This window comes from Cnephaeus nilssonii, assembly GCF_951640355.1.
Source record: "Cnephaeus nilssonii genome assembly, chromosome: Y".
Taxonomy (NCBI): domain Eukaryota; kingdom Metazoa; phylum Chordata; class Mammalia; order Chiroptera; family Vespertilionidae; genus Cnephaeus; species Cnephaeus nilssonii.
Genome location: NC_137096.1, coordinates 11100564 through 11116454, shown reverse-complemented (window position 1 = coordinate 11116454; position 15891 = coordinate 11100564). Strand labels below are relative to the sequence as shown.

The 15891-nt window shown below is 45.8% G+C and overlaps 2 protein-coding genes across 2 annotated transcripts; both read right to left on the bottom strand.

Annotated features, from left to right (window-relative positions):
• Positions 1-4393: 4393 nt before the first annotated feature.
• On the bottom strand, positions 4394-7375 carry LOC307096549 (claudin-34-like; the record flags this gene model as incomplete). The annotated part of the gene is made up of 2 exons (XM_079766196.1): positions 4394-4437; positions 6673-7375. The coding sequence occupies 2 exons, from the start codon at positions 7373-7375 to the stop codon at positions 4394-4396; spliced, it is 747 nt and encodes a 248-aa protein (XP_079622322.1).
• Positions 7376-12909: 5534 nt separating this feature from the next.
• LOC307096548 (claudin-34-like) lies at positions 12910-15891 on the bottom strand (the record flags this gene model as incomplete). Its single annotated transcript, XM_079766195.1, has 2 exons — positions 12910-12953; positions 15189-15891. 2 exons carry the CDS (start codon positions 15889-15891, stop codon positions 12910-12912), a joined length of 747 nt encoding a protein of 248 aa, XP_079622321.1.

Below are 15891 nucleotides of genomic sequence, written 5' to 3'. Positions count from 1 at the left end.
AAAGAAGGATCTCTTAGCCTTTGAGACAGCATGGAGGGACCTGGAAAGTATCATGCTAAGCAAACTTAGTCAGAGAAAGACAAGTATCCCATGATCTCACTCTAATGTGAAATCTCATGAATAAAATAAACTGATGTACAGAGTGGATCCAGAGACATGGAAGCATGGATAGAAGGAAGAGTCTTGGAAGAAAGGCAAGGGAAAGTGTTGGTTGGGAGGTAATTAACTAAGGACCTTGTATGCATATGCAGAACCTATGAACGCAGACATAGGGTGATGAAGCCCTGGGGTGTGGGACAGGATGTGCTGGAGAGGGTTGATTGGGGGGGCAGGAATGGGACAGGTGAAATCTTTCAACAATAAAGATTTAAAAAAAAAAAAACATTGATGAACAATATAGATCCAGAGACATGGAAGCATAGAACAGAATGCTAAATCTCTGAGGGATGATGTGTGTGTGTGTGTGTGTGTGTGTGTGTGTGTGTGTGTGTGTGTGTGTGTGTGTAGAGGGGTGGGGCAATGGGATGAGATTAACCATAGAATGTATATGCATAACCCATGGATATAGGCAATAGTTCAGTGAATGCCTGGGGAGGATGCAGGATTTAGGGAGTTAATGGGACAAGGAAAGGGGACATCTATAATACTTTCAAACACAAAGAGAAACTTAAAAATAAAATAAAATGTAATGTGACCAAAGGGAAGATGTCCACAATATACCAAGTTCAAGCAGCATGTTACAAACTCGTACACACAATGGGATCAGAGAGATGGTGAATTTTAAAGCTATTAATATTGTGCAGAATCACATTCATATAGAAAATTGGACCAAATCTAAGTGTACAACTCAAAGACCAGTCCAGGGGTAAATACACCTGTCACAATAATGTATGCCACAACCATACAATGGAGCTCCATACCAAACTTACAAGTGCAGCCCAGCTTAAAAGAGATAATATCTCTGGTTTCTTGCTTCTCTTTAGTTTCCCACCTCAGCAGGTATCCCCAAACACCCTGGTTCCCTTCTGCCTGTTTCTGAAGACAGGAATTGTGCCCAGGGCATTCCTGTGTAAATGGCTTCCTTTGCTACATGACCTGAGGCTATGATTTGAGAGAGAAAGTGAGAGGGGGAGAGAGAGATAGATGCATCAATGAAGAGAGAGAATTATGGATGGGCTGCCTTCTGAACATCCCCTGCTGGGGATCAAACCTGCAACCTGGGCATGTGCCGTGACTGGGAATTGAACCATGATCTCCTGGTTCATAGCCCCATGCTCAGCCACTGAAACACACTGACCAGGCTGATTGTTTAAATAATCTGTGGCTGTTTGAAACTTACAGTTATGTGTTATGAGTATAATTTTTTGAAATAAAAACAATAAAAAAACTTTAGGAAGCAATAGAGGATTAATTCTGATACACAAATATGCTGCAATACCTAGTATTAAAGTAATTAATTCCCTGTAGAACCCAGCAGACATTAGAGGAGAAGGGAATTCAGTATCATGAGAAAAGTTCATGGTGGGTTGAATTTAAAATGAAAATAAGATCCCTGGTTGATGTGGCTTAGCTGAGTGGGCATTGTCCTGTGCACCAAAAAGTTGCCGGTTTGATTTTCGATCTCAACACATATCTGAGGTGCCAGCATAGTCCCTGTTAGGGTGCATGCAGGAAGCAGCTGACAGATGTTTCTATTCTCCCTCACCCTTCTTCTCTCTCTAAAATATCAATTATAATTAATGATACAAAATTAAAAATAAATAAAATGAGGATAAGAAAATTATAAGAGTGTAGCAGGATCTTATTTTTGCCCATTCTGAAATACACTGGGAAGGTAAAACAAGATTGCATCTGCTGGGATTACCAGGGATATTTCTATATTTTAAGTTGGAGATAAATGGGGGCATGTAGAGCAATACAAGAATAGAAATGAACAAAGGGTGAACAGGAGTGGGCATCGAAGCCAGTGCATGGAGAGCTTTGAGGGGTTCGGGCTTTATTCTGAGGGGCCCCCAGTGGGAGGGACAGGAGGAGAGAATGCCCAAGCTGATAGCAGAAATTCCTTCTCATGGCCAGATAATCATGGAAGATGCCTTATTTATAAAAATCATTCTTTCGGGCCAGATAACCCTGAACAACTTGTGGAAGGAACACTTGAAATGGCATTGTGGGCATGGTTGGTGTGTCTCAGTTGTTGATAGTCAAACTCTGAACCAGGAGGTCAAGGTTCAATTCCTGGTCAGTTGGATACTCTATTCTCAGTAGGAGTGGTGTAGTAGGCAGCCAATCCATGTTTTTCATCATTGATGTTTATTCTCCCTCTCCATGTCCCTTCCTCTCTCTCTCTGAAATCAATAAAAACATGTTCTTAAAGTAGACAAGTCTTCCATAAAGGATGAACAATTAAAGTGGCCTACCTTCACCTCTCTGCAGGACTGCTGATGACAGTTAACCTGTTCACAGAGCAAATAAATGGATTACATAGACACCCCCACACCACAAGAAATCTCAGGGCTCTCTTAACTAGGGTAAAAAATAAAGCACAATGGTTACCCAGCCAATACAGAAGGCAGGAGGAGGACGTCTCAGAGGTACAAATGGTAGCAACTGCCAGGCTATAACAGAGATGAGGAAACCAAACATTCTTATGTTTCCATGGCTTCCAGGGCTGGCCTGTAGGCCTATGACAATAGGCTCCTTAAAGGGGCAGAGTCACTGAACAGGTCTTCAAGAGTTGAAGTCTTTCTACTGTAGAAATATCCTTTTTAAGGTCTTAGACCAAATAGTCACTGTAATCCATCCAAGTCTTAAGTAGAAACCCTGGAAGAAGAGCCACGGAATTGGGGAGCAAGTGTTATGATAGGTAGCCAGGGCCAGGGCAAGGGGGCGAGGGGGCGTGCGATACCGGATCAGTCCTTGGACCAGGAACCTGGGGTGAAACTGACTTGGGTCCTGGCTGTCACCGGACTCTGCTTCCAGTTGGACCTTACTGTCTCCCTGGAAGAGTTCCTGCTAGGAAATTACACGGGACAAGTGAGCTGGGGATGGAGGTGGGCGGAAGAAGAAAGGGCCAAAGGGGGTGGCAAACAGGGAGAACAAGGAAGAGAAAGGGCAAAGTGACTCCTGAGTCAGGAAACAGTCAGCTCACTGGGTGGGCACTGAGACAGGCACCTGCTGGTGTCCCTGAGCCCAGACGCTGCCTCTGCTGGGTCTCCCTCCTCAAGTGCTCTCACAGGGACACCTCCCTGCCTGACGCCCCCACAGAGGCCTGGCACTGTCCCACACTGACCCCCAAACCAAAGGCCACATGGCAGCCTCTAGCTCCTGGGCACCTTGGAAGGATTCCCAGGGAGGAGGAAGAATGAGAGAAATATCACCGCCCTCAGGCGCCCTCGCTTTGTGCTGCCCTGATGGGAAATGCACAGGGCACATTCTTTTGCCTTATTCCTGTGAAAAAAATAATTAAGTGAGAACCTTAAACAGTCATTCCCAAAGAGCCCTTGACAAGGGCTAGGAACTCTTTTCCGAGCTTCCCCAGAGCACACCCCGCCATGGTGGCCGCCTCACCTGCTGTGTCTGAACCCTTATGACCTGTCCACTTGCTCTCTGTTGACAGTGAAGGCAAAGAGGGGTCAAGAGACAGCTTTCCACAGCCCCAGAGGTTCAATCATTCTCCTTTTGGAACAGCAGGAGGCAGGCGCACTTCCCTCAGCAGGGTATCATGTTCCAGAAACTGGTCCTCATCAGAAGCATGTCTCCCAAGAGCTTCCTTTTTCAAATAACCACAGGTTTGACTCACTTAAATAACACACGTCCTGTTTCAAACTTATATGTCCTGTCAGTCTGTTAACAAGGCCTACTTCGGGGACAGATTTCATGGGGGGAAACATGGTGTTTACCTAGGAACCATATCCCAGCCTTCCAGACCTGCAAGGAGAATGGGTAAGACTTGACTGCAGGCCAGCCCTGAAAATCCCATGGAACCCAAAGGCTCCTTTCAAACCCCTGGGATGGGGGCCAGGGACTCTCACTCAATGCAGAGGCTGTGACTTCCTCCCAGTTCTAAGGACATTGTGCAAATCACAGCAGACAGAGAAGGGGCATCTACCACTTTACACTTGCTCTATCAGAGGGAAGAGGGAAGAATCCCTTGCCCATAGCCAAAGGATCCGATGAATATTCTGGGGTCCACAGGCAATGTCTTTGGAACACATGTTTAAATAACTAATATACTTATTCTCCAAGGGGAAATTTTGTCACACACTCTGCTCTCAGAGACATAAGTATTATTTGAGAAGAAAGTCATTTCACGTCAGCCCTCTAATTTCTCTGCTGTAGCTCTCACATTAAAGTGAGTCTGTCTCAATTTAAACCTATTAATGACCTCCCCCAGTTAATTGTTGAGTTTTAAGTCAGTCCTTTGAAACTTCTGAGGTGCTGTGAGCAATGAAACAGAGGGTGTGGGTAAAGTGTATGTTATGGCCCCGCAGTACTTGACTAGATATATTAGAAGCACTTCTCACATGAAAGCTATCTAGTTAATATGACCTGAAAGAAGCCATCAGTAAGAGAGTGAGCTGAAGTTGTCTCTCCTGAAATGCCTATAAACATGATTTTGGATTGTAATGACATGAGGATGTTAGTAGAGGAGCGGGCGGGGGGGGGGGGGAGCTTAGAACTTACCCAGGAAGTGAGTTGGACCACCCATGAAGCATGGAAGAGAAATGTGTTGTGGTTTTTTTTTCACACAGGGTATACCTATGGAGTGCGGTTCTGAGGGCAGTTACCTAGATTTGTAGAAACAAGACCTATGCTGACTCAGAATCCAGTTAAGCTTTAAGAGATAGGTAGCAATTTTAAACACAGGACAATTGGCTCATTTTATTCAGCAAACCAAAATCTTTTTATGAAAATAGCAAAGAAGGTGTGGAAGGGGGAATGCTTTCAATTGAGCCTTAAGTGGCAGCCTGAACATCTTATGCAATAAAAGAAATAAAATTGTACAATTATTTTTGTAAATATATTATTATTTATTTCAGAGAGGTGTGGAGAGGGAGAGAGAGAGAGAAACATCAATGATGAGAGACAATCATTGATAGGCTGCCTCCTATATGCCCCCACTGGGCATCCAGCTCAAATCCCAGGTATGTGCCCTTGACCAGAATAGAACCTGGTACCTTTCAGTCCGCAGTCCGATGCTATATCCACTGAGCCGAACAAGCTAGGGCTGTACAATTATTTTTAAAGCTTTAAAAATTCTAATAAGAGTTTGATAATAACAACAAAAGGTTGTTAACGTCAATGGTGTACTGACATTTTGCAGGGAAATGTCCTTTTTTTAGACACTACTTTTGAAGTGTATAAGGATGAAGAAATGTGATGTCTGGGGTTTGCTTTAGGTCTTCAGAGAAAGAAAAATAGATGAAAAGAAGGGAAGGAAGGAGAGAGAAAATGATTATGGCGGAATCGTAATAACTTCTGAGTCTGGTAATGGAAGGCGGATTCCTTCCACTATTTTGCTTTTGCACATTTGGGAAAATTGCCTGTACAGGTGGAGTGGAGAGGTGTTAGGGCCATGGCATAGAAGGTCTGGTTGGTTGTTTGTAGTGGCAGTTTGAGAGGGAGCTGTGAGAATCCGAGCAACCCTCATTTTCACACAATAGGTATATAACCTTGATTATCTGTACTAATAATAGAAAAATATGTAAATTGACCGTACCACGGAGATGCCCACAGCCAATCAGAGATGAGCATGCAAATTAACCAGGGAAAGATGGCCGGGCCTGTGGGCAGAGGGCACGGCCACAGGCATCGAGCGGCTGGGAGCAGGGCGGGATGCCCGCCCTTTCTCTGTAGTGACTCCGGGGGCATTCCAGCTCCTAGGAAGCTCAGGGCCTATGCACGCATGTGCTGAGCAGCCTGGGGCAGGGTAAGATGCCAAGCGGCCGTGGTCCTGGGGACGCCACTGGATTGGCTGGTCCTGTCAGCCCTGCCTGGGGGTGGCAGGAGTTCACAGTCCTCTTGGTTTGTGCAGCCCCTGGACTGGAAGTGGAAACCAAGAGCTCGCGGAGCACCAGGAATTCTGGGAATCGTAGGTCTGTTGGCTGGCGCATTGCGGGATCTCCAAAACACTAGAGCAAAGTGAGCCTCGTGCAAGTTACTGTTGTGGGTAGGGGATGGAGGGAAAGCAAAGGTAAGAGGCATGAGCAAAGTCACAGTGTTGAGGAAATATGAAAGGGAAGCTATCCTGTGACTTCTAGGAAATCTCCACAATTGGACCAAAGGGAAATAAAAAGGAAAGGACCTCTATTATGCTGTGATCACCAAACCAAACTGGGTTGGGGTCTCAGAAAATCCGCTCATATGATTTCAAAGACAGACAGAAATTCCGGGATTGGAGAGGGCTCCCCTGAAGGTTCCCAGATTGGAGAGGGTGCAGGTGGGCTGAGGGACCCACTCCTTGTGCACAAATCTTTGTGCACCGAACCCCCAATAATTAAGACAGGTGGACAGTGGTGTGTTTTTTTTTGCGTTTTTTTTAATGGAAGTTCATTAACCAATCAAGGATCTCAATTTGGACATAAACAAATGACCACTTTCTGCTCAAAATGGCCTTTTCTATGGTCGTGAGTCCTTGCAACTATTTCCTAGAGCATCCTGATAATACTTTACCCCGATAAACATGGCATTGTGGATTTACAAAGCTTTGAAACTGGGAATTTCTCATTTCTGAGATCTGGGGGTACACTTGGCTGTTGGGGGCAAGCTGGTAAGAGAGGGTAAACAGCCCACTCAGCAGCATCAGGATGGCAGCCAGAACAGCCATGGGGACGGCGCTGCCCATCTCCTGCTTGTTGGGCCTGAAGGGGATGTGGAAGGATGGCGGGAAGCATATGCCCTCTTCATTCATCACAGAGTGGTAGTTCCAGATCACAGCCATGAAGATAAATGTGCCAGCTATGATGCTCAGGACACTGGAAGCGAAGAACAGATGGCAGGTGTTTTTCTTCTGAAGATGAGCCAAGCATAATTTCTGCAGGCCCATGACCGTGAGCACTTTCCCCAAGAGAGCCAGGAGGTTGGCAGCCAGCAGCAGGTGCTGAGCGATTCGAATACTGATTGGCACGTAGGTGTCACTGTAGGTGTAGCGATGACATGCTATGGCTCTGCTCTGGAGGCTGTTGGACTGGTAAGTGCAGACCTTCCACATCCCTACACAGGCCAGCCCCGGGGAGGGGGCGGAGCTGTTCTCCATGTACCAAACCCGCCACTCCGCCAAGTCCATGCAGGTCATGGAGAAGATCCATCCTGTGGTGGTGACAATGAAACCCACTACTTGGCAGTTGGCACTGTGGACCAGCGTGTTCATGGCCATGTATCCCGGGAAACTGCAAACCAATAGAGAGGGTCATGAGCGCGGGACAAACCGTCCTGGAACTGCCCCCTGGGGATGAGCAGGGCTATATTGGAGAGGGAAATGCTATATTCCTGAATGGAGATACTTGACCCGCATACTCGGCTGGCGAAGGGTCCTTGTGCAATTTTTACTAAAAGCCTTAAAATATGCAGACTTTCACCCTGCAGCATACCTACCTGGTTAGAGCGTCTTCTCAACAGGCCAAAATTGCTACATGGATCCCTGGTCAGTGCACATACAATAAGCCAGCAATGATTGCAACAGTCAGTGGAACACCAAGTCAATGTTCCTCCCTCCCTCCTTCCCTCCCTCTCACTCTTCTTCATCTTCTCTCTCTCTTCCCACTCCCTGTCTCAAAAGTCAACAAAAATACATTCAAACTTTCAAACAGGCAGTTGCACGTATGGGCATTTGTTGAAAGACCCAATTAAGATTGGCGACAAATATTTTACAATAGAGATGGGCATCACAGCGCTGTGTGATATTGAACAATGGGAAACCATGTCAAGGCCAACAGTAGTGTTTGGTGAAATAATGTATGCCACAACCATACAATGGAGCTCCATACCAAACTTACAAGTGCAGCCCAGTTGCACTTGGTGTGATCTTTGGTGTCTGGCCCTTCTCACCTCGCATAATGTTTTCAAGGTTCATCTGTATTGTAGCTTCTGGGAGCAGATCAGTCCTTTCAATGGCAGAGCCGTCTTCATTGTATGGATGTACTACAGTTTGTTTATCCCTTGTCAGTTAGGGGACATTTAGATCCATTTTAAGTTTTGGCTCTTACAAATTCCGTTACGGTGAAGATTAGTGTCTAAAAGTGTGCATGGGTGTATATTCTCATTTCTGGAGTGTAGATAGGTAGGAGTGAGACCTTGCGTGGTTCATGCTGTAACTGTATGTGTGTTTAACTTTGAACAAAGTACTAAGCTGTCTTTCTAAGCGGCTGCCCTTTTGCAGTGAATGTAGGAACTGCCTGTTGGTAGTTTCATACATTCTCACCAGCTATATATTCAGGTTCTAATTTCTCCACACCTTCTCCAACATTTACCAGTTTTTCATTGCACAATGGAATATTAGGGATCTATCAAAAAGAAGGATCTCTTAGCCTTTGAGACAGCATGGAGGGACCTGGAAAGTATCATGCTAAGCAAACTTAGTCAGAGAAAGACAAGTATCCCATGATCTCACTCTAATGTGAAATCTCATGAATAAAATAAACTGATGTACAGAGTGGATCCAGAGACATGGAAGCATGGATAGAAGGAAGAGTCTTGGAAGAAAGGCAAGGGAAAGTGTTGGTTGGGAGGTAATTAACTAAGGACCTTGTATGCATATGCAGAACCTATGAACGCAGACATAGGGTGATGAAGCCCTGGGGTGTGGGACAGGATGTGCTGGAGAGGGTTGATTGGGGGGGCAGGAATGGGACAGGTGAAATCTTTCAACAATAAAGATTTAAAAAAAAAAAAACATTGATGAACAATATAGATCCAGAGACATGGAAGCATAGAACAGAATGCTAAATCTCTGAGGGATGATGTGTGTGTGTGTGTGTGTGTGTGTGTGTGTGTGTGTGTGTTTGTGTGTGTGAGTGTGTGTGTAGAGGGGTGGGGCAATGGGATGAGATTAACCATAGAATGTATATGCATAACCCATGGATATAGGCAATAGTTCAGTGAATGCCTGGGGAGGATGCAGGATTTAGGGAGTTAATGGGACAAGGAAAGGGGACATCTATAATACTTTCAAACACAAAGAGAAACTTAAAAATAAAATAAAATGTAATGTGACCAAAGGGAAGATGTCCACAATATACCAAGTTCAAGCAGCATGTTACAAATTCGTACACACAATGGGATCAGAGAGATGGTGAATTTTAAAGCTATTAATATTGTGCAGAATCACATTCATATAGAAAATTGGACCAAATCTAAGTGTACAACTCAAAGACCAGTCCAGGGGTAAATACACCTGTCACAATAATGTATGCCACAACCATACAATGGAGCTCCATACCAAACTTACAAGTGCAGCCCAGCTTAAAAGAGATAATATCTCTGGTTTCTTGCTTCTCTTTAGTTTCCCACCTCAGCAGGTATCCCCAAACACCCTGGTTCCCTTCTGCCTGTTTCTGAAGACAGGAATTGTGCCCAGGGCATTCCTGTGTAAATGGCTTCCTTTGCTACATGACCTGAGGCTATGATTTCAGAGAGAAAGTGAGAGGGGGAGAGAGAGATAGATGCATCAATGAAGAGAGAGAATTATGGATGGGCTGCCTTCTGAACATCCCCTGCTGGGGATCAAACCTGCAACCTGGGCATGTGCCGTGACTGGGAATTGAACCATGATCTCCTGGTTCATAGCCCCATGCTCAGCCACTGAAACACACTGACCAGGCTGATTGTTTAAATAATCTGTGGCTGTTTGAAACTTACAGTTATGTGTTATGAGTATAATTTTTTGAAATAAAAACAATAAAAAAACTTTAGGAAGCAATAGAGGATTAATTCTGATACACAAATATGCTGCAATACCTAGTATTAAAGTAATTAATTCCCTGTAGAACCCAGCAGACATTAGAGGAGAAGGGAATTCAGTATCATGAGAAAAGTTCATGGTGGGTTGAATTTAAAATGAAAATAAGATCCCTGGTTGATGTGGCTTAGCTGAGTGGGCATTGTCCTGTGCACCAAAAAGTTGCCGGTTTGATTTTCGATCTCAACACATATCTGAGGTGCCAGCATAGTCCCTGTTAGGGTGCATGCAGGAAGCAGCTGACAGATGTTTCTATTCTCCCTCACCCTTCTTCTCTCTCTAAAATATCAATTATAATTAATGATACAAAATTAAAAATAAATAAAATGAGGATAAGAAAATTATAAGAGTGTAGCAGGATCTTATTTTTGCCCATTCTGAAATACACTGGGAAGGTAAAACAAGATTGCATCTGCTGGGATTACCAGGGATATTTCTATATTTTAAGTTGGAGATAAATGGGGGCATGTAGAGCAATACAAGAATAGAAATGAACAAAGGGTGAACAGGAGTGGGCATCGAAGCCAGTGCATGGAGAGCTTTGAGGGGTTCGGGCTTTATTCTGAGGGGCCCCCAGTGGGAGGGACAGGAGGAGAGAATGCCCAAGCTGATAGCAGAAATTCCTTCTCATGGCCAGATAATCATGGAAGATGCCTTATTTATAAAAATCATTCTTTCGGGCCAGATAACCCTGAACAACTTGTGGAAGGAACACTTGAAATGGCATTGTGGGCATGGTTGGTGTGTCTCAGTTGTTGATAGTCAAACTCTGAACCAGGAGGTCAAGGTTCAATTCCTGGTCAGTTGGATACTCTATTCTCAGTAGGAGTGGTGTAGTAGGCAGCCAATCCATGTTTTTCATCATTGATGTTTATTCTCCCTCTCCATGTCCCTTCCTCTCTCTCTCTGAAATCAATAAAAACATGTTCTTAAAGTAGACAAGTCTTCCATAAAGGATGAACAATTAAAGTGGCCTACCTTCACCTCTCTGCAGGACTTCTGATGACAGTTAACCTGTTCACAGAGCAAATAAATGGATTACATAGACACCCCCACACCACAAGAAATCTCAGGGCTCTCTTAACTAGGGTAAAAAATAAAGCACAATGGTTACCCAGCCAATACAGAAGGCAGGAGGAGGACGTCTCAGAGGTACAAATGGTAGCAACTGCCAGGCTATAACAGAGATGAGGAAACCAAACATTCTTATGTTTCCATGGCTTCCAGGGCTGGCCTGTAGGCCTATGACAATAGGCTCCTTAAAGGGGCAGAGTCACTGAACAGGTCTTCAAGAGTTGAAGTCTTTCTACTGTAGAAATATCCTTTTTAAGGTCTTAGACCAAATAGTCACTGTAATCCATCCAAGTCTTAAGTAGAAACCCTGGAAGAAGAGCCACGGAATTGGGGAGCAAGTGTTATGATAGGTAGCCAGGGCCAGGGCAAGGGGGCGAGGGGGCGTGCGATACCGGATCAGTCCTTGGACCAGGAACCTGGGGTGAAACTGACTTGGGTCCTGGCTGTCACCGGACTCTGCTTCCAGTTGGACCTTACTGTCTCCCTGGAAGAGTTCCTGCTAGGAAATTACACGGGACAAGTGAGCTGGGGATGGAGGTGGGCGGGAGAAGAAAGGGCCAAAGGGGGTGGCAAACAGGGAGAACAAGGAAGAGAAAGGGCAAAGTGACTCCTGAGTCAGGAAACAGTCAGCTCACTGGGTGGGCACTGAGACAGGCACCTGCTGGTGTCCCTGAGCCCAGACGCTGCCTCTGCTGGGTCTCCCTCCTCAAGTGCTCTCACAGGGACACCTCCCTGCCTGACGCCCCCACAGAGGCCTGGCACTGTCCCACACTGACCCCCAAACCAAAGGCCACATGGCAGCCTCTAGCTCCTGGGCACCTTGGAAGGATTCCCAGGGAGGAGGAAGAATGAGAGAAATATCACCGCCCTCAGGCGCCCTCGCTTTGTGCTGCCCTGATGGGAAATGCACAGGGCACATTCTTTTGCCTTATTCCTGTGAAAAAAATAATTAAGTGAGAACCTTAAACAGTCATTCCCAAAGAGCCCTTGACAAGGGCTAGGAACTCTTTTCCGAGCTTCCCCAGAGCACACCCCGCCATGGTGGCCGCCTCACCTGCTGTGTCTGAACCCTTATGACCTGTCCACTTGCTCTCTGTTGACAGTGAAGGCAAAGAGGGGTCAAGAGACAGCTTTCCACAGCCCCAGAGGTTCAATCATTCTCCTTTTGGAACAGCAGGAGGCAGGCGCACTTCCCTCAGCAGGGTATCATGTTCCAGAAACTGGTCCTCATCAGAAGCATGTCTCCCAAGAGCTTCCTTTTTCAAATAACCACAGGTTTGACTCACTTAAATAACACACGTCCTGTTTCAAACTTATATGTCCTGTCAGTCTGTTAACAAGGCCTACTTCGGGGACAGATTTCATGGGGGGAAACATGGTGTTTACCTAGGAACCATATCCCAGCCTTCCAGACCTGCAAGGAGAATGGGTAAGACTTGACTGCAGGCCAGCCCTGAAAATCCCATGGAACCCAAAGGCTCCTTTCAAACCCCTGGGATGGGGGCCAGGGACTCTCACTCAATGCAGAGGCTGTGACTTCCTCCCAGTTCTAAGGACATTGTGCAAATCACAGCAGACAGAGAAGGGGCATCTACCACTTTACACTTGCTCTATCAGAGGGAAGAGGGAAGAATCCCTTGCCCATAGCCAAAGGATCCGATGAATATTCTGGGGTCCACAGGCAATGTCTTTGGAACACATGTTTAAATAACTAATATACTTATTCTCCAAGGGGAAATTTTGTCACACACTCTGCTCTCAGAGACATAAGTATTATTTGAGAAGAAAGTCATTTCACGTCAGCCCTCTAATTTCTCTGCTGTAGCTCTCACATTAAAGTGAGTCTGTCTCAATTTAAACCTATTAATGACCTCCCCCAGTTAATTGTTGAGTTTTAAGTCAGTCCTTTGAAACTTCTGAGGTGCTGTGAGCAATGAAACAGAGGGTGTGGGTAAAGTGTATGTTATGGCCCCGCAGTACTTGACTAGATATATTAGAAGCACTTCTCACATGAAAGCTATCTAGTTAATATGACCTGAAAGAAGCCATCAGTAAGAGAGTGAGCTGAAGTTGTCTCTCCTGAAATGCCTATAAACATGATTTTGGATTGTAATGACATGAGGATGTTAGTAGAGGAGCGGGCGGGGGGGGGGGGGAGCTTAGAACTTACCCAGGAAGTGAGTTGGACCACCCATGAAGCATGGAAGAGAAATGTGTTGTGGTTTTTTTTTCACACAGGGTATACCTATGGAGTGCGGTTCTGAGGGCAGTTACCTAGATTTGTAGAAACAAGACCTATGCTGACTCAGAATCCAGTTAAGCTTTAAGAGATAGGTAGCAATTTTAAACACAGGACAATTGGCTCATTTTATTCAGCAAACCAAAATCTTTTTATGAAAATAGCAAAGAAGGTGTGGAAGGGGGAATGCTTTCAATTGAGCCTTAAGTGGCAGCCTGAACATCTTATGCAATAAAAGAAATAAAATTGTACAATTATTTTTGTAAATATATTATTATTTATTTCAGAGAGGTGTGGAGAGGGAGAGAGAGAGAGAAACATCAATGATGAGAGACAATCATTGATAGGCTGCCTCCTATATGCCCCCACTGGGCATCCAGCTCAAATCCCAGGTATGTGCCCTTGACCAGAATAGAACCTGGTACCTTTCAGTCCGCAGTCCGATGCTATATCCACTGAGCCGAACAAGCTAGGGCTGTACAATTATTTTTAAAGCTTTAAAAATTCTAATAAGAGTTTGATAATAACAACAAAAGGTTGTTAACGTCAATGGTGTACTGACATTTTGCAGGGAAATGTCCTTTTTTTAGACACTACTTTTGAAGTGTATAAGGATGAAGAAATGTGATGTCTGGGGTTTGCTTTAGGTCTTCAGAGAAAGAAAAATAGATGAAAAGAAGGGAAGGAAGGAGAGAGAAAATGATTATGGCGGAATCGTAATAACTTCTGAGTCTGGTAATGGAAGGCGGATTCCTTCCACTATTTTGCTTTTGCACATTTGGGAAAATTGCCTGTACAGGTGGAGTGGAGAGGTGTTAGGGCCATGGCATAGAAGGTCTGGTTGGTTGTTTGTAGTGGCAGTTTGAGAGGGAGCTGTGAGAATCCGAGCAACCCTCATTTTCACACAATAGGTATATAACCTTGATTATCTGTACTAATAATAGAAAAATATGTAAATTGACCGTACCACGGAGATGCCCACAGCCAATCAGAGATGAGCATGCAAATTAACCAGGGAAAGATGGCCGGGCCTGTGGGCAGAGGGCACGGCCACAGGCATCGAGCGGCTGGGAGCAGGGCGGGATGCCCGCCCTTTCTCTGTAGTGACTCCGGGGGCATTCCAGCTCCTAGGAAGCTCAGGGCCTATGCACGCATGTGCTGAGCAGCCTGGGGCAGGGTAAGATGCCAAGCGGCCGTGGTCCTGGGGACGCCACTGGATTGGCTGGTCCTGTCAGCCCTGCCTGGGGGTGGCAGGAGTTCACAGTCCTCTTGGTTTGTGCAGCCCCTGGACTGGAAGTGGAAACCAAGAGCTCGCGGAGCACCAGGAATTCTGGGAATCGTAGGTCTGTTGGCTGGCGCATTGCGGGATCTCCAAAACACTAGAGCAAAGTGAGCCTCGTGCAAGTTACTGTTGTGGGTAGGGGATGGAGGGAAAGCAAAGGTAAGAGGCATGAGCAAAGTCACAGTGTTGAGGAAATATGAAAGGGAAGCTATCCTGTGACTTCTAGGAAATCTCCACAATTGGACCAAAGGGAAATAAAAAGGAAAGGACCTCTATTATGCTGTGATCACCAAACCAAACTGGGTTGGGGTCTCAGAAAATCCGCTCATATGATTTCAAAGACAGACAGAAATTCCGGGATTGGAGAGGGCTCCCCTGAAGGTTCCCAGATTGGAGAGGGTGCAGGTGGGCTGAGGGACCCACTCCTTGTGCACAAATCTTTGTGCACCGAACCCCCAATAATTAAGACAGGTGGACAGTGGTGTGTTTTTTTTTGCGTTTTTTTTAATGGAAGTTCATTAACCAATCAAGGATCTCAATTTGGACATAAACAAATGACCACTTTCTGCTCAAAATGGCCTTTTCTATGGTCGTGAGTCCTTGCAACTATTTCCTAGAGCATCCTGATAATACTTTACCCCGATAAACATGGCATTGTGGATTTACAAAGCTTTGAAACTGGGAATTTCTCATTTCTGAGATCTGGGGGTACACTTGGCTGTTGGGGGCAAGCTGGTAAGAGAGGGTAAACAGCCCACTCAGCAGCATCAGGATGGCAGCCAGAACAGCCATGGGGACGGCGCTGCCCATCTCCTGCTTGTTGGGCCTGAAGGGGATGTGGAAGGATGGCGGGAAGCATATGCCCTCTTCATTCATCACAGAGTGGTAGTTCCAGATCACAGCCATGAAGATAAATGTGCCAGCTATGATGCTCAGGACACTGGAAGCGAAGAACAGATGGCAGGTGTTTTTCTTCTGAAGATGAGCCAAGCATAATTTCTGCAGGCCCATGACCGTGAGCACTTTCCCCAAGAGAGCCAGGAGGTTGGCAGCCAGCAGCAGGTGCTGAGCGATTCGAATACTGATTGGCACGTAGGTGTCACTGTAGGTGTAGCGATGACATGCTATGGCTCTGCTCTGGAGGCTGTTGGACTGGTAAGTGCAGACCTTCCACATCCCTACACAGGCCAGCCCCGGGGAGGGGGCGGAGCTGTTCTCCATGTACCAAACCCGCCACTCCGCCAAGCCCATGCAGGTCATGGAGAAGATCCATCCTGTGGTGGTGACAATGAAACCCACTACTTGGCAGTTGGCACTGTGGACCAGCGTGTTCATGGCCAT